This window comes from Oncorhynchus mykiss, chromosome 1 (assembly GCF_057628025.1).
Source record: "Oncorhynchus mykiss isolate SJ-2025 chromosome 1, ASM5762802v1, whole genome shotgun sequence".
NCBI lineage: Eukaryota > Metazoa > Chordata > Actinopteri > Salmoniformes > Salmonidae > Oncorhynchus > Oncorhynchus mykiss.
Genome location: NC_143022.1, coordinates 17425145 through 17443246, shown reverse-complemented (window position 1 = coordinate 17443246; position 18102 = coordinate 17425145). Strand labels below are relative to the sequence as shown.

General features: G+C 42.7%; 1 protein-coding gene across 3 annotated transcripts in view; it reads left to right on the top strand.

Moving 5' to 3' along the window:
• LOC110490953 (paralemmin-1) overlaps positions 1 to 18102 on the top strand; it is a 72820-nt gene that overhangs the window by 43328 nt on the left and 11390 nt on the right. For all 3 annotated transcript variants that reach the window (XM_036952453.2, XM_036952535.2, XM_036952292.2), the window contains exons 4-5: positions 14005 to 14126; positions 15278 to 15386. In XM_036952453.2, the coding sequence (XP_036808348.1) occupies positions 14005 to 14126; positions 15278 to 15386 (231 nt within the window). The remainder of the gene's footprint in view (positions 1 to 14004; positions 14127 to 15277; positions 15387 to 18102) is intronic.

Genomic DNA, 18102 nt, shown 5'->3' with positions numbered 1-18102 from the left:
GTGTGTGTGTGTGTGTGTGTGTGTGTGTGTGTGTGTGTGTGTGTGTGTGTGTGTGCATGCATATGTGCGCGTGTTTTTGTTTGTGTGTGTGAATGTGTGTATTCAAGGGTCCTGAAGGCACATGGCTGGACAGAGGAAGCCCTATGCTCAGACAGCGGATGAAGAATAAAAATACCAAAAAGTTTGGCTAAAAGGACATCCTGTTTTGGGGCAGGAAAAAGACACACTTCCCCTGCTAAATATGCAGCTCATTGTCTTGTCCTGCTTTACTTTCAGCTACATTATCTGCATTCTTGTATCGTGGAAATTGAGTTTGGCGTCATCGCTTTTGCTTGCGTTGCTTTTTGCTTTTATTCAGTTTCTTACACTGCAGTTTGTGGCCTCTGAAACATTTAAACATACACTTTCATCGCTTTACAAGTACCATTCACTTCAGTTATAATTCACTTTTTGAAACAACAAGATTAAACCCTTTTAGTTGATTGACTTGAACCAATCTCCATATTGGATTCTACTGCAGTTCTATTTTCTTTTGTTTGTTTGTCCAATGGATGGATTGAGCATGAATGGATAGTAAGCAGGATTCCACATATGATGCATCCCAAATGGCAACCAATTCCCTAAATAGTGCACTACTTTTAACCAGGGCCCATGTGTCTTCGGACACATCCAAAGACAATTGCTAAATGGGGATGACTTGTGTGTATGGTGTAATGTTTGGTCTCCCCTCGTGAGAACTTGTTCCTGACCGTGTGTTAGAATGTTGTTGTAGCCAGGCTCTGCTGGTTCCCTTGTTAAGAAAGTTCAATCTGCTGATTAGAGGAAGAGACTGATCCCCGAAAACCACTCAAGGACACTAATAGTCAGGGGAGTGGGCCACCGAACGGCAATGACACGTCAGGATACACACGCACACACACACACACACACACACGCACACGCACACGCACACACACACTGTCCAAATAGGGGGCTAAGAACTCCGTTCTTTGTCAATCTGCACTCTGAAAAGACATGATTGTTTGGTCATTCTGTGGTCAAGGAAATGGATGAAGAAGCAATTGTTCAAATCCAAATCAGATGTTATTGTTCACATACACGTATTTAGCAGATGTTATTGTTCACATACACGTATTTAGCAGATGTTATTGTTCACATACACGTATTTAGCAGATGTTATTGTTCACATACACGTATTTAGCAGATGTTATTGTTCACATACACGTATTTAGCAGATGTTATTGTTCACATACATGTATTTAGCAGATGTTATTGCGGGTGTAGCAAAATGCTTGTGCTTCTAGCTCCGACAGTGCAGTAATATCTAACAGTTTCACAACATATACCCAATACACATACATCTAAGTAAGGAATGGATTAAGAATATATATACATATATGTCAGAGCGACATTGGACTAAGATCCAGTAGTATAGTAGAGAATGCAGTGTGCATATATATATATATATATATAAGATGGGTGATGCAATATTTACACACAATTAAAGGGACTAAGATACCGTAGAATAGTATAGAGTACAGTTCACACATATGAGATGAGTAATGCAAGGTACTGAGACATTTATTAAAGTGGCTCGTGTTTCATTTTCTTAAAGTGGCCAGTGATTCCAAATCTATGTCTTTAGACAGCAGCCTCTGATGTGCTGGGGATGGCTGTTTAACAGTCAGTAGTGTAGTATAGAATACAATACAGTATATACATATGAAATGTGTGACGCAATATGTAAACACAATTTAAAAATGACTAAGATACTGTATAATTGTGTGGAGTGCAGTTTATACATATAAGATGAGGAATGCTAGATACGGAAACATTATTCAAGTGGCTAGTGATCCATTTCTAAAAGTGGCCAGTGATTCCTAATATATGTCCATAGGCAGCTGCCTCTGATGTGCTAGTGATGGCTGTTTAACAGTCTGATGGCCTTGAGATAGAAGCTGTTTTTCAGTCTCCCAGCTTTGATGCACCTGTACTGAACTCGCCTTCTGGATGATGTGGGGTGAATAGGCAGTGGCAAACACAACCGGCATTAAGCATGTTAGAGTAAAACACCTATTTATGTTAAGTGACCAGTGTGTTTGCACTCAGTTTTTTTCAGTCTCACAGCAGACATGGTTTTATATAGACTATTGACTATAGACTATTGGTTGTGAGGATGGACAACAGGGCTGTGAAAGGTCAATGCTCTACCAACTCAATCAATCCATGAAACGGACTGAAAACCAACTCCTCAATTTGCGTTGGCCCATTATTGTCGATAAAGATACTTTCGATTTCTTAATTGAATTTCAATCCATTTTCTCAGTTGAGTAATAAAAATAGAAATGGCCCCTGATGGACACAGGAAGTATGGTAGCACAACAGGAAAGGATGTCCCTTTGGGACTCACAGAATACGGCTTGTTTCTTATAGTTATAGTTCCGCTGGAACAGTGGCTCAAACACAGGTCACACGTGCGGGATCGGCTGTGGCTGTGCTGTTGTATCCGCCGGGGCGATGGTGTGTGTGCGTGCGTGCGTGGAAGGGTGTGAACAAGCGATGATGTCACTGAATCATTGAGCTCACCAGGGGAAGGGCAGGGAGAGAGGGAGGAAGGATATGCAGAGGAGAGGGATGAGAGAGAAAGTGAGTGACGGTGTATAGACATTAGAAAGATGGAGTAGAGAGGATTGTGACAGCAGATTTTCTCTCCTTGTGTCATCAAAGAGAGGTGGCAGGGAAATAGAAACTGATCATGACAGGAGTTCTCTTTACACATAAATACATAATGGTTGGTACTCACCAAGACTAGAAAATGAAATGTATTATGTTGTGTATTTCGTATCCAGAGAGAGAGAGAGAGAGAGAGAGAGAGAGAGAGAGAGAGAGAGAGAGAGAGAGAGAGAGAGAGAGAGAGAGAGAGAGAGAGAGAGAGAGAGAGAGAGAGAGAGAGAGAGAGAGAGAGAGAGAGAGAGAGAGAGAGAGAGAGAGAGAGAGAGAGAGAGAGAGAGAGAGAGAGAGAGAGAGAGAGAGAGAGAGAGAGAGAGAGAGAGAGAGAGAGAGAGAGAGAGAGAGAGAGAGAGAGAGATGTTTATTTTTGAACCATTCCATTGTAGATTTTGCTTTATGTTTTGGATCATTGTCTTGTTGGAAGACAAATCTCCGTCCCAGTCTCAGGTCTTTTGCAGACTCCATCAGGTTTTCTTCCAGAATGGTCCTGTATTTGGCTCCATCCATCTTCCCATCAATTTTAACCATCTTCCCTGTCCCTGCTGAAGAAAAGCAGGCCCAAACCATGATGCTGCCACCACCATGTTTGACAGTGGGGATGGTGTGTTCAGGGTGATGAGCTGTGTTGCTTTTACGCCAAACATGACATTTTGCATTGTTGCCAAAAAGTTCAATTTTGGTTTCATCTGACCAGAGCACCTTCTTCCACATGTTTGGTGTGTCTCCCAGGTGGCTTGTGGCAATTTTTCAGTTTTTGATTTGTTAAAAAAGTTTGAAATATCCAATAAATGTCGTTCCACTTCATGATTGTGTCCCACTTGTTGTTGATTCTTCACAAAAAAATACAGTTTTATATCTTTGTGTTTGAAGCCTGAAATGTGGCAAAAGGTCTCAAAGTTCAAAGGGGCCGAATACTTTCGCAAGGCACTGTATATCCCATGACAGAGAGGCTGTAGCTGAAAATGTGAAATGCACCAGGTGGCATCTTCAAAGACGTGATATGTACCATCTGGGGGAGTCCAGAATGTCAGTGGCCTGCTGTACAGGTCACTAGCGTAGCATGCAGGAAACCCCTCACTTTTCTGGATGGCAGCCAAACATCTCCAATCGAAAATCAAATCAAGAGTCGGCTTTCTATTCCGCAACAAAGCCTCCTTCACTCACGCCGCCAAACTTACCCTAGTAAAACTGACTATCCTACCGATCCTCGACTTCGGCGATGTCATCTACAAAATTGCTTCCAACACTCAATACTCAGCAAACTGGATGCAGTTTATCACAGTGCCATCCGTTTTGTCACTAAAGCACCTTATACCACCACACTGCGACTTGTATGCTCTAGTCGGCTGGCCCTCGCTACATATTCGTCGCCAGACCCACTGGCTCCAGGTCATCTACAAGTCCATGCTAGGTAAAGCTCCGCCTTATCTCAGTTCACTGGTTACGATGGCAACACCCATCCGTAGCACGCGCTCCAGCAGGTGTATCTCACTGATCATCCCTAAAGCCAACACCTCATTTGGCCGCCTCTCGTTCCAGTTCTCTGCTGCCTGTGACTGGAACGAATTGCAAAAATCGCTGAAGTTGGAGACTTTTATCTCCCTCACCAACTTCAAACATCTGCTATCTGAGCAGCTAACCGATCGCTGCAGCTGTACATAGTCTATTGGTAAATAGCCCACCCATTTTCACCTACCTCATCCCCATACTGTTTTTATTTATTTATTTTTCTGCTCTTTTGCACACCAATATCTCTACCTGTACATAACCATCTGATCATTTATCACTCCAGTGTTAATCTGCATAATTGTAATTATTTGCCTACCTTCTCATGCCTTTTGCACACAATGTGTATATATAGACTCCCCTTTTTTCTACTGTGTTATTGACTTGTTAATTGTTTACTCCATGTGTAACTCTGTGTTGTCTGTTCACACTGCTATGCCTTATCTTGGCCAGGTCGCAGTTGCAAATGAGAACTTGTTCTCAACTAGCCTACCTGGTTAAATAAAGGTGAAATAAAAAATTAAAATAAAATAAAACAACATACTTTGATTTTATTAGCCAAAGCACATGATCTGCCTTTGAGGATGACCTGGCTACTACCAATTGAGACAATCCTCTGTTTTTCTTAGTTACTAATCTGAAATGTTCTTATGAAGGATCATTAGAGCATATGCTGACAGTAGAGTGGATGTTTTTAAAAAAAAACATACGGTAACATTGTGAGCTTCATTATTAAAGTTGCTTCTTATGGCTGCAGGGGCAGTAGTGAGTAGCTTGGGTGAATAAGGTGCCCAGAGTAAACGGCCTGCTCTTTAGTGCCAGTTGCTAATATATGCATATTATTATTACATTTGGATAGAAAACCCTCTGAAGTTTCTAAAACTGTTTGAATGATGTCTGTGAGTATAACAGAACTCATATGACAGGCAAAAACCTGAGAAAAAAATCCAAACAGGAAGTGGGAAATCTGAGGTTTGTAGTTTTTGAACTCAGCCCTATCGAATACACAGTGAGATATTAGTTATGTTGCACTTCCTAGGGCTTCCACTAGATGTCAACCGTCTTTAGAAACTTGAATGGGGCTTCTACTGTGATGTGGGGCCGGATGAGAGCTCTTCTGATATTAGTTAAAGGCCTAATGCAGCCGTTTTTATCTCAATATCAAATCATTTCTGGGTAACAATTAAGAAATCTTACTGAGAGGTTTGAAACTCTCTTTCTTACGGATTCAGACAGGGAGAGTTTGAAAATGTCAAGTACACATTTGCCTTTTTAGGTTACCACCACAGTGACTAAGCCGTTTGTTTTAAAGTTGCAAAAAGGAACCTTTTCTCTGTATCAAGACAGTCACGTGTACACGCCTCTCCACCATCCCACTTCCGAAACCTGACCGGTCTCAAACCTGGGTCCAGCGACTGTCAAACCAACACCTTAACCATTTCACCAAGAGGTCTTGACAAGGTCGCTCAGTGTTAGGTCAAGGCAGTGCTTCTCAATTATTTTCTGTTACGCCCACCCTAGGAAGAAGTAAACATTTCGCTCCCCCCAACTCTCTGCCGCGACTGTAAATAGTATAATTTGTCTATAAAATTGTTATAAGTACACCTCTGCATAACATTGTATCCTTATTAACATTAAAGAAAAGAAAAAAAGAAAAAAGAAAGAAATATAGATCAACTTACAACAAAGAATATCTTTATTAACATTGTTTTTTAGTCTGTAACAGAAAAGACTTAAAGTGCTGTCACGCCCTGGTCTTAGTATTTTGTGTTTTCTTTATTATTTTGGTCAGGCCAGGGTGTGACATGGGTTTATTTATGTGGTGTGTTTTGTCCTGGGGTTTTGTTAGGAATTGGGTTTGTGGCTTAGTAGGGTTATCTAGCATAGTATATGGCTGTCTGGAGTGGTTCTCAATCAGAGGCAGGTGTTTATTGTTGTCTCTGATTGGGAACCATATTTAGGCAGCCATATTCTTTGAGTGTTTCGTGGGTGATTGCTCCTGTCTCTGTGTTTGTTTGTTTACCAGATAGGCTGTTTAGGTTTTCTCACGTTTGTTGTTTTGTATAATGTTCATGTTTGAGTTTTTCCTTTATTAAAGAACATGAACACCAACTACGCCGCATTTTGGTCCGATCCTTGCTACACCTCCTCGTCAGAGGAGGAGATAGAAGAAAACCGTTACAGAATCACCCACCACAACAGGACCAAGCGACGTGGTGACAGGCAGCGTCAGCAGGAGCAGCGCAAGGAGGACTGGACATGGGAGGATGAGTTGGACGATAAAGGACCCTGGGCACAGCCTGGAGAATATCGCCGCCCCAAAGAAGAACTGGAGGCGGCGAAAGCGGAGAGGCGCTGGTATGAGGAGGCAGCACGGCGACGCGGATAGAAGCCCGAGAGTCAGCCCCAAAAATGTATTGGGGGGGGGGGGGGGGGCTCACAGGGAGTATGGCTACGCCAGGTAGGAGACATGCGCAAACTTCCTGAGCTTACCGGGGGGCTAGAGAGACCGGGCAGGCACCATGTTATGCTGTGGTGCGCACTGTGTCTCCAGTGCAGGTGCATAGCCCGGTGCGGTACATTCCAGCTCCGTGTATCGGCTGGGCTAGAGTGAGCATCGAGCCAAGTGCCATGAAGCCGGCTCTACGCATCTGGTCTCCAGGGCGTCTCCTTGGGCCGGCTTACATGGCACCAGCCTTGCGCTCGGTGTCTCCGGTTCGCCTCCATAGCCCAGTGCGGGCTATTCCACCTCGCCGCACTGCAGGGCGACCGGGAGCATTCAACCAGGTAAGGTTGGGCAGGCTCAGTGCTCAAGAGCTCCAGTGCGCCTGCACGGTCCGGTCTATCCAGTACCACCTCCACGCATCAGCCCTCCGGTGGCAGCTCCCCGCACCAGGCTTCCTGTGCGTGTTCTCGGCCCAGTACCACCAGTGCCAGCATCAGGCCTACAGTGCGCCTCGCCTGTCCAGCGCTGCCAGAGCCTTCCTCCTCTACAGCGCTGCCGGAGTCTCCCGCCTGTTCAGAGCTGCCAGTCTGCAAGGAGCTGCCAGTCTGCAAGGAGCTGCCAGTCTGCAAGGAGCTGCCAGTCTGCAAGGAGCTGCCAGTCTGCAAAGAGCTGCCAGTCTGCAAGGAGCTGCCAGTCTGCCAGTCTGCAAGGAGCTGCCAGTCTGCAAGGATCCGCCAGAGCTGCCAGTCTGCAAGGAGCCGCCAGAGCCGCCAGTCTGCATGGAGCAGCCAGAGCAGCCAGTCTGCATGGAGCAGCCAGAGCCGCCAGTCTGCATGGAGCAGCCAGGGCCGCCAGTCTGCATGGAGCAGCCAGGGCCGCCAGTCTGCATGGAGCAGCCAGGGCCGCCAGTCTGCATGGAGCAGCCAGGGCCGCCAGTCTGCATGGAGCAGCCAGGGCCGCCAGTCTGCATGGAGCAGCCAGGGCCGCCAGTCTGCATGGAGCAGCCAGGGCCGCCAGTCTGCATGGAGCAGCCAGGGCCGCCAGTCTGCATGGAGCAGCCAAGGCCGCCAGTCTGCATGGAGCAGCCAGGGCCTCCAGTCTGCATGGAGCAGCCAGGGCTGCCAGACAGCATGGAGCAGCCAGAGCCGCCAGTCAGCAAGGATCTTCCAGATCTGCCAGTCAGCCAGGATCTGCCAGAACTGCCAGCCAGCCAGGATCTGCCAGAGCCAACTACCATTATCTGCTCTCTGAGCTCAAAAACTCGGGACAAGACTTTTCCTCGTGACAGCCATCTTGCTTCACTGTGAAACAGCACAGCTTGATGTTCAGCTCCCATGTCCTCACAGATAGCAGAGAAGACTCTTGTTTTTAGTGGTCTGGTCTTTATAAAATTGACTACACCTACAATGTCAGTCATAACATCACTTAATTCAGAGGAAGGGTGCCTTGATGCCAGTGCTTCTCTGTGTATAACACAGTGTGTCCACTCCGCATTAGGTGAGGCCTTCTTGATGAGAGCCCAAAGTCATTTTCTCATCCCTGCCATGGTCTGTGCACCATCACTGCAAATGCCAATGCAGTTCTCCCACTTTAGCCCATTCTCAGTCAGGAAGCAGTACAGCATTTTGAATATCTCTTCAGCTGTGGCTCTGTCTGACATATTTACAAAACAGTAGATCCTCACACAGGGAGTTTGTCATGTCTAAACGTACATAAGCGATAAACAAACAGTCTTTGTTGCTGTCAGTTGCTTCATCGAACTGTAAGGCAAAGCGTTTGTCTTTGAGTTTATCTACCAGCTGTTCTTTAAGATCGTTAGCAATGTCATTTATACGTCTGGTGACAGTGTCATTGGACAGAGGGATAGTTGTTATTTTTGCAGTACTTGCGTCATCCAGCATGACAGAGACCATGTCTAATGCTGCAGGCAGTATCAGCTCCTCTGCCATGGAGTGGTTTTTTTTAACTGAGCAATTATATGATGCTAACAGTGCTCGCTGGTTTACTGAAGTAGCATTCACAAAGCGGGACGATTGTTAGCAATATTCGTCACGTTTCCACTGAAAAAACTCATGCGGCTTATCAGCATGATTGGGGTGTAATGTCTTTAAGTGACGCCTTCATTTATTTGGCTTCATGCTGTCCGCTGCCAACATTTTTAGACACAGTAAACATACCGGTCTTTCATTGTCTCCCACCGTAGTCACAGTGAAGACAAGCGCTACATACGCTTCCTCATATTTCCTCATCTTAGCTTTCGGGAGACTTATGTTTGTCTCATTATCTCCGTCTCTCTCCGCCTTTCTTTTCATCCCTGTTAAATATTTTTCCATGGTGTCTGTTATGGGTTTGTTATCTGCACTTCATATCTCCTGCTCTGTGCTGTGTGCTCTTGTTCGGTGCAAAAAAGAAATTACTCCCTGCCGCAAAAAAAAGCATGTTCCCCAGGGTCACACGCGCCCGCCCCCCTGGCATCGCTCCGAGCTCCCCCAGGGGGGCGCGCCCCACTATTTGAGAAGGACTGGGTTAAGGTCACCACAATATGAATTATAGCACATGCTCTTATTAATTATGTCAGATTGATGATCTAAGGAAAGAGAACACGGCTCTGAAAAGTACTGTAGACTCTATTCATGGCAAGGTGGAGGTGGTGCAAAGGGAGAAAAAACAACTTAAAGAAACCTTGCTTGATGTACAGTGTCGATCAATCCAGGACTATCTAATATTTTCAGGGATACTGGAGAATGAAAACAGCAGAAGCTGAGGACACTGTCCGAGACGTTATATCAACTCAACTAAAACTGCCCACTGATGTTGTGCGTAATGCCACTTTCTCCAGAGTCCATAGAATAGGCAAGGCCTCTGGAAATAGGCCACAGGCTATTATTGCATGTTTTGATAATTTTAAGCAAAAGGAAATGGCAAAGAGCAGGGGCAGAGAACTCAGAAACACTGATTTTGGAATGAATGATCACTTACCCACCGAGATCAATGAAAGGAGAGAAAAACTGTATCCTATCATGAAGGAAAAGCGTTGCCTGAATCAACGAGTCTCCATGGTGATGGATAAACTTTATATCAACGGGCAACTGTATCAGGACTCTAGAGTAACTCCCTGGTTATTTTAATCCAACTGTATCAGGACTCTAGAGTAACTCCCTGACTATTTTAATCCAACTGTATCAGGACTCTAGAGTAATTCCCTGGCTATTTTAATCCAACTGTATCAGGACTCTAGAGTAACTCCCTGGCTATTTTAATCCAACTGTATCAGGACTCTAGAGTAACTCCCTGGCTATTATAATCCAACTGTATCAGGACTCTAGAGTAACTCCCTGGTTATTTTAATCCAACTGTATCAGGACTCTAGAGTAACTCCCTGGCTATTTTAATCCAACTGTATCAGGACTCTAGAGTAATTCCCTGGCTATTTTAATCCAACTGTATCAGGACTCTAGAGTGATTCCCTGGCCATTTTAATCCAACTGTATCAGGACTCTAGAGTAATTCCCTGGCTATTTTAATTCAATGTTCAAATCTGAGTTTGTGTGTTGTAGTGTATCATGACAGTAGTGTACTATAATGAATACATGCTCTATTGATCTCCTCTTGACAAGGAAAGGGTTGCATATAGCTCAGATTAATGTATGCAGCCTTCCTAACAAAATACATGAGGTTTTTAACTTGGTGAACATAAATAATATTCATATTTTGGCTTTGACCGAAACGCATTTAGATGCATCTGTAAATGATGGGCAAATGAACATTCAATGATATAGTCTACTTAGAAGAGACAGGAAAAGGAATGGTGGGGTTGTAACACTGTACATTCAGAATCATATACCATTTAAGAGGAGGGATGACCTTAATGTATGTCAAGTAGAGGCACTATGGGCTCAAGTACATCTGCCTCACCAGGCACCCATATTGGTAGGATGTGTGTATAGACCTCCTAGCTCTAAGGTGTCCTATCTGGATGACTTATGCACTGGGTTTGACCAGGCCACAGATAGCAACAGAGATGTATTTATCTTGGGTGATTTTAATATAAATTGGAAGGATCATAATAATTCAAATACAACTAAATTGATGAGATATGCTGAGAACTGTGGTTTGAAACAAATGGTTAATGACACTACTAGATCATCAACTAAGTTGGGTGACCGTTCAGACACATGCATTGATCTGATCTTCTGTAATACAAGCCAGATCAATGCCAGTGGACTGGACAAACCATAATATTGTGACCATAACCATAAACACCAAGGTTCCAAAGAAACCCCAAAGGATTGTGGTCAAGAGACATTTTAAAAGATTTAATCATGAGCTATTTCAAAATTATTTGGCTGCTGTACCCTGGGAGCTGATTTATCTAGAGGTTGATTTAAATCACAATACAGAATGTTTCATTTATTTGCTCACTGAGGTAATGGACTATCTCCATGGATTGATGATGAACTCGTTGAGGCTTTTTCTCAAAGAAATATGGCAAAAGTCTTAGCAGCCAAATCTAAACTAGAAATGTATTAACAGAATTATAGAACACTACGTAATTGTGCAGCTAAATTGAATTGTAAGAAAAAACATTATTTTACAAAAATGCTTTTATTGATTGTAAAAGTTATTGTAAAAAGTTATGGAATACAGTTAAGGGCTTATTTGGTACATTTATCTCATCATACCCATCTAGTGTGGAATTTGACGGGAGAACAATAACAAAACCAGCTGATATTGCCAATCATTTTGCAGATTTTTTTTACAAAGAAAATGAATTTACTGAGCTACTGTTCAATGGATTGACGATCATATTATGAGCAACAAAACCTGCTCTTTTAGTCTACAAATAGTGTCAGTAGAGGAGGTGTTAAGCCTATTGAAGCCATTACCCGATGGTAAACCTACAGGTTATGGTCTTATGGACAATTTTTTACTTTGCAGATTGCAGCACCACTGAAATATATATTTAATCGGTTACTGGAAAAGGGGATGTTTGCAAATGTATGGAAGCATGCTAAACCGTGTCCTATTCCGAAAGACCGCAAGAACCCATTACTCCTGACAATAGTCAACCAATTAGTCTCAGTAAAATATTGGAGGGTATTGTGAGCAGACAAATATGGGAGTACATTTAAAAGAAGGATCAGATTACAGCCAATCAGCATGCTTATCGCAAAAACCATTCCACTACTACTGCATTGGTTGACATGACTGACCAGTGGCTCAATGCTATGGATAATGGCAGGTTTGTGGGTGTACTATTTTTAGATTTTAGTGCAGCATTTGATTTAGTGGATCATTAAATAATTTTGACAAAATTATTGTATTATGGTTTTAAGGAGGTAGCATTGAATTGGATACAGTCATATCTAACTGACAGGAAACAGTCCACCTATATCAATGGTTCACCCCTCATGCTTTAAACTGTGGAATACCGCAGGGCAGCTGCTTTGGGCCACTTCTTTACTTAATATATACCAACGACTTTCCTAATGCCTTATCCTTATCTGAAACTCAAGCTACTATGTTTGCAGATGATACTACAAGTTATACAGCAAGTCAATCGGTTCAACAGGTACAGCAAGCTCCACAAGTAGATTTGGAAAATATCAGGGAGTGGGTTTGCCGGGACAAACTTGTTTATAACACCAAGAAAACCAATGTTATGTTGGTCTGTTCCACTAGGAAAAGGCCAAAACATCATGGGATACAATTAAGTATGGGAGGAGTACAAATTGAGGAAGTGGAAGAAATCAAACTACTGGGAGTGCAGCTCGACAACTGCTTATCATGGTCATCTCAAATAACTAATCTATGTACATTTTTTTCTTTTTTTAACTGCATGCATGATCAGAAGGATAGATAAATATTTACCAGGAAAGATTCTTAAGCAAATAACACAAGTATTAATTGAGTTAGGTGAATACTATTCTGTGGTCTGGGGAAATGCATCAGCAAGTGAAATTAGAAGGCTGCAGATTGCACAGAACAAAGCAGCAAGGATTGTTTTAAGGTGGAGATATGGTTATTCTGTTGTAGTCATGCTCAGTGCTCTTGGTTGGTCATCAATCAACAAGATAATTGAAAAAAACATGCTTATTTTATTTCAAAATATACACAATTTAAAACAGCCAAATTCTATTCACAATAGTATTCAGTTGGTAAGAGACAAACATTCAGTAAATACTAGGAATATATTGTCCACCATCTGTGTGTTATCCAGACAGAAAAGAGAAATAGGCAAGATAACATTTTGATTTAGAGCAATAAAGAAATTAAATAATTTAACTGAGCAAACCAGAAACCTTTCAATATGTACATTTAAACAATACAATTACATAGGAAAGTTGTGCTGGACTGTGGTAGATGAAGAATCAATCCATCTTTTTAGACTGTTACAGTATTTATCTTTATCTATCTCTGTGTATTATGTCTGTTTGTAACAGTGTGTTATATGTGAAAATGTGATCATATTATACATTGTATTTTAATGTTTAAGGACTCTTGGAAGATTAGTCCAAATGAGGACATAAAGAGATCCTAATCAAATCAAATGACTTATTAATTATTGTCACATGCTCTTATGTAATCCTTTATAAAGACCTCAGAACAGGCAGAGGACATGCTCAAAATGTAATTTACATAACCATAGACCACTTAAACTCGTACAACACTTCCACTCGCGGCTGCCCAAAAATAACTAACTGAAATCCATGCCCCCACTAATCTTCACCTCCGCCCTGGGAAACAGAAATATACCTTCACCATACCCCTTTTTTTGAGAGTGTGTGATGATTGTACCTTTATTTTCAAATATTGGTTACAAAAATGTTCCGTTATATTCGGATATGTACCCTAAAAGGTATCGACAGGTACATTGTGTGTTTTGATCTTTTTGTACCCGAGGGAAACATACCGTTCCCTTGTTTCTGTGATTATATAGACTGATAAAGAGTCCGCTCTCCACAAAACAGTCCTAAAATTAAGCATTATAAGCTGAACAAGAAACCGTTGCTAATGTTATAGCTAATGCACCTACACCTTATAGTTCATGAGCCAGAGATCAGGATATCTTTAAAAACATCTGGGGGGAATATAGTGTCTCATAGTGTTATTTTGCAAGGTCTCTGTCCTCTAGAAAAGGCACTCTTGTCAATGTAATTTTGCTGATGGGGCCAGAAATATTTGAAACTCCTGACTTACAGTTTACAATGTGTTATCTCTTTCAAACAATTTACCACGAAACACAACATTTCAACAAAAAGTCATTTGATATCAGACATTAGTCTGTGATTGATGTTCCTATGTTCTTCTGTCCTGTCCAGCAAAAGTCCCTGAGGGAAAAATGGTTGCTAGACGGAGCTGCTGGGTCGGAGCAGGACGAGGCCAAGAAACAGTTGGCGGAGGACGAGACCAAGCTCAAGGGGATGGAGGAGAGCATCATTAGGTACGTCTACAACCCAGGAACACTGGTGTACCTACTACCTTTATACGTTTCTGGATTCACTCTATATCTTTAGTTCACCAGTCTTTAACCAGGCAAAACCTGCTCTTAACGTGGTCAGATTCTAATATCCTGTTCTCTCTATTTCATTTTTTCATGGCGACTCTCTGGCAATGTGGCACAGCACATTTGTTACGGTTGGGACCCTTTTGCAACGTTTCTTTGAAACATTTTAATAAGACATAAGTTGTAATCTTAGCTGGAAAAGAGGACAAGCCTATGAGATGCTGCAAAGCACTCAATACCAGTTGACAAAACTAGCCAGACTTAAGAGAGTGGATGGGGAGGGGGTGGGGGGAATGGTGGAGGCAGTAATGGGGGTGCTCACTGGTGGAGAGACGAACGCAGACAACGTCTGGAACAGCACTCATCAATCTCTCCAGTACAAAAAGGAGACCCAGTAGCCAAGAGACCCCCTCCACCCTTTCCACACGCACCCCCTCCCATCCTCCATCCAACCATTTTCTTTCTCACTCATAGCAAAACAGTGTCATCAATCTTCTTCTCTGGCAGTCCATTTCGCTGATTAAATTCCTCCTGACCGCTGCAGCCCAGCCCTGGCAGAACGTTGGCGCTGGCTGGATGTATTGGGGCTCAGACTGGGGCAACACTGGCACTAAACTGTCACAACTCCCAATGAGCAACGGCAGCTAACAATGGCCGCTGTCAAGGCCGGCGCTAGGGAGAATACAGAATGGGATAATGCTAAGGAGAAACTATTGTCCCGATCTCAAATAAACGCTTAATTCTGTTAGATAGGCCGTAGCCAGGAAGGCCCCAGTGAGGTTGTTTTGGTATTTAACAATATGAGGGCATTTAAAGGGATAGTTCATGGGTATTTCTCTTTTGCTCTGAGCAATTCATTTTAGATAAAAATATCAGTGTATCACCTTCCCAGGGGATGAGCTCTGTAGTTGGGTGTGATGGGCTGTATCTTCTGACTCTATAAAGCCCTCATTGTGTGCATAGTTGCCCAAAATAACAAACATTTTAGATAGACTAGACATAAATCCCAAACTGCTGTGGAATACTACATCAGGCTTGGAACACACCATGTCTGTGTGTGAATGATCACGTTTATCCCTTTTCTGCAGAATGGAACAGGAACTGGAGGAGCTGGAGACGGGCGTGTCGGTGACCTCCACCAAAGAGAGTCTGACAGATGCAGCCAAGGTGGAAGAAGCCAAGACTGCCGACAACAAAGTGAGCCCCCCACCCCTGAGGGCAGCTGGACATCGCTGGTCCACCGGACAATGACCCACTATTAGAGACACGAGTATTTGCCTAGGGTGTGTGTGTGTGAAGGGGGGGGGGGGGGGGCGTGCGTGTGTGTGTGTGTGTGTGTGAGTGAGTGTGTGTGTTGGGGGGCATGTTTGAAGTTTGAAGTAGGGGAGTGGGAATCGAGGGAAGGGGGGGGGGGGGGGATTGCCAGAGCAAGCCTTGGGTCATAAATGAAAGCAAAAATCTCTGTGTGTACAGTAACTGCCCATGTGATGGACTGAGAGTGAGCAAATGCCATCAGTAATATGATTAGTGGCAGTCCGGATGGGCCTGGAGAGTCAGACACTGGGTCTGACAAGCAGTGTATGAGGAAGAGTTGATGACGGGAGGGGGGCTCTTGTCCAAAGGGGATGTTCATATTGACAGCACACACTGGGCAGCTTTTAGCATGGGGGTTTCATAGCAACGGCTAGAAAAGACGCTCTGTCTCTTCTGTCTCCTTCTTGAACTCGTTGGCTCTTTCCTTCACGAGTCAATATCCACTTCCTCAAACCATCCATGCTGGCACCGCTTTCCTGAAAGGGAAAGTTATTATACAATGTGGCATCTCTTTCTACCTCAGTCGTTTTTCTTGCTTCCTTGTCGGACATTGTTTTTATGGCATACCTCAATGGAAAATATATTCCTTCCCTTAAACCAGGTTTTCAAATAAATATGTTAAATATGTGACACAATGTTCCTTCATTAAGAAGCTATGGTTTTAAATAAGAGTGTCGCTTCAAGAAGCAAATTCAATACCTCAAAACTGTGGGTTGTCAGGAGAACTTGAGTGGCGCAGCGGTCTAAGGCACTGCATCTGAAGTGCTAGAGGTGTCACTACAGACCCTGGTTTGATTCCAGGCTGTATCACAACCGGCTGTGATTAGGAGTCCCATAGGGCGGTGCACAATTTGCCCAGTGTTGTCCGGGTTTGGCTGGGGTAGGCTGTCATTGTAAATAAGAATTTGTTCTTAACTTGCATCAAACATAATAACAAAATCTATACTGTTAAATTCATTGTTTTTGGAATTGCCAATTCTCCCTGACTGTCAAGCTTTTTTTTTTGTAATAGTTCTCAAAGATTATGTGATAAAAAATATATTCTGTAGGTTCATTATCTTTTCTACATACTGTACATCTGGTTTTAGTCAGGTTTTAGTCATTTAAGTTTACACTGAAAGCAATCAGCTCAAAGTATCTAGACATTTCTAGACACATTATAGTTTTCTGGGTCAGGTGATGGTACCTTGCTAGAGCCGTCAGAGACGCAAAGAGACATTTCTATACAAATTATTTCAGGGTTTTTTATGCTATTGAAATTCTTTCTGAAATTGAAATACATTTTCGGGATGGAAAAGCGCTAGTGAACTGAGCTCTAGAATTAAATGAATTGAGTCAAGTTTAGAGTAGAGGTGGAATCCCAAGCATATGTGTAGTGCAATTAAAACTTCTTCAGGATCGGTGTTTCCCCTGCGGGACGGTTGAGCTAATGTAGGCTAATGCAATTAGCATGAGGTTGTAAGTAACAGGTAGCCTAGTTGACGGCAGGTAACCTAGTGGTTGGAGTGTTGGACTAGTAACCGTAAAGGTTGCAAGATCAAATCCCTGAGCTGACACAGATAAAAATCTGTCGTTCTACCCCTGAACAAGGCAGTTAACCCACTGTTCCTAGGCCATCATTGAAAATAAGAATTTGTTCTTAACTGACTTGCCTAGGTAAATAAAGGTAAAATAAAAAAATTAACAAGAACATTTCCCAGGACATAGACAGATCTGATATTGTCTGAAAGCTTAAATTCTTGTTAATCTAACTGCACTGTCCAATTTACAATAGCTATTACAGTAGAAGAATACCATGCTATTGTTTAAGGAGAGTGTATAGTTTTGAACATAGTTATTTCTTAAACAAATTAGGCACATTTGGGCGGTCTTGCTACAAAATTTTAAACAGAAATGCAGTGGTTCATTGGATCGGTCTAAAACTTTGTATGGACACTGCTGCCATCTAGTGGCCAGAATCTAAATTGCATCTGGGCTGGAATAATACATTATGACCTTTCTCTTGCATTTCAAAGAGGATGGTACAAGAAAAATAAATGTTTTTTTCTTTGTATTATCTTTTACCAGATCTAATGTGCTATATTCTCTTATATTCTTTCACATTTCCACAAACTTCAATGTGTTTCCTTTCAAATGGTACCAAGAATATGCATATCCTTGCTTCAGGGCCTGAGCTACAGGCAGTTAGATTTAAAAAAAGGGACATTTAAAAAAGGGGGGTGATCCATAAGAGGTTTGTTACGGTTTTCTTCTGGTGAAAGAGAGAAGGACCAAATGCAGCGTGGTTATTCATAAACATCTTTAATAAAAGATGAAAAATGAACAAAACAAGACAAACCAAACCAAACCAGCCCTATCTGGTGCAACAAACACAGAGACAGGAACAATCACCCACGAAATACTCAAAGAATATGGCTGCCTAAATATGGTTCCCAATCAGAGACAACGATAAACACCTGCCTCTGATTGAGAACCACTCTAGGCAACCATAGACTTTCCTAGACTACTTAACTAAACACAATCCCATAAACTACAAAACCCCTAGACAAAACAAACCACATAAATCACCCATGTCACACCCTGGCCTAACCAAAGGGCA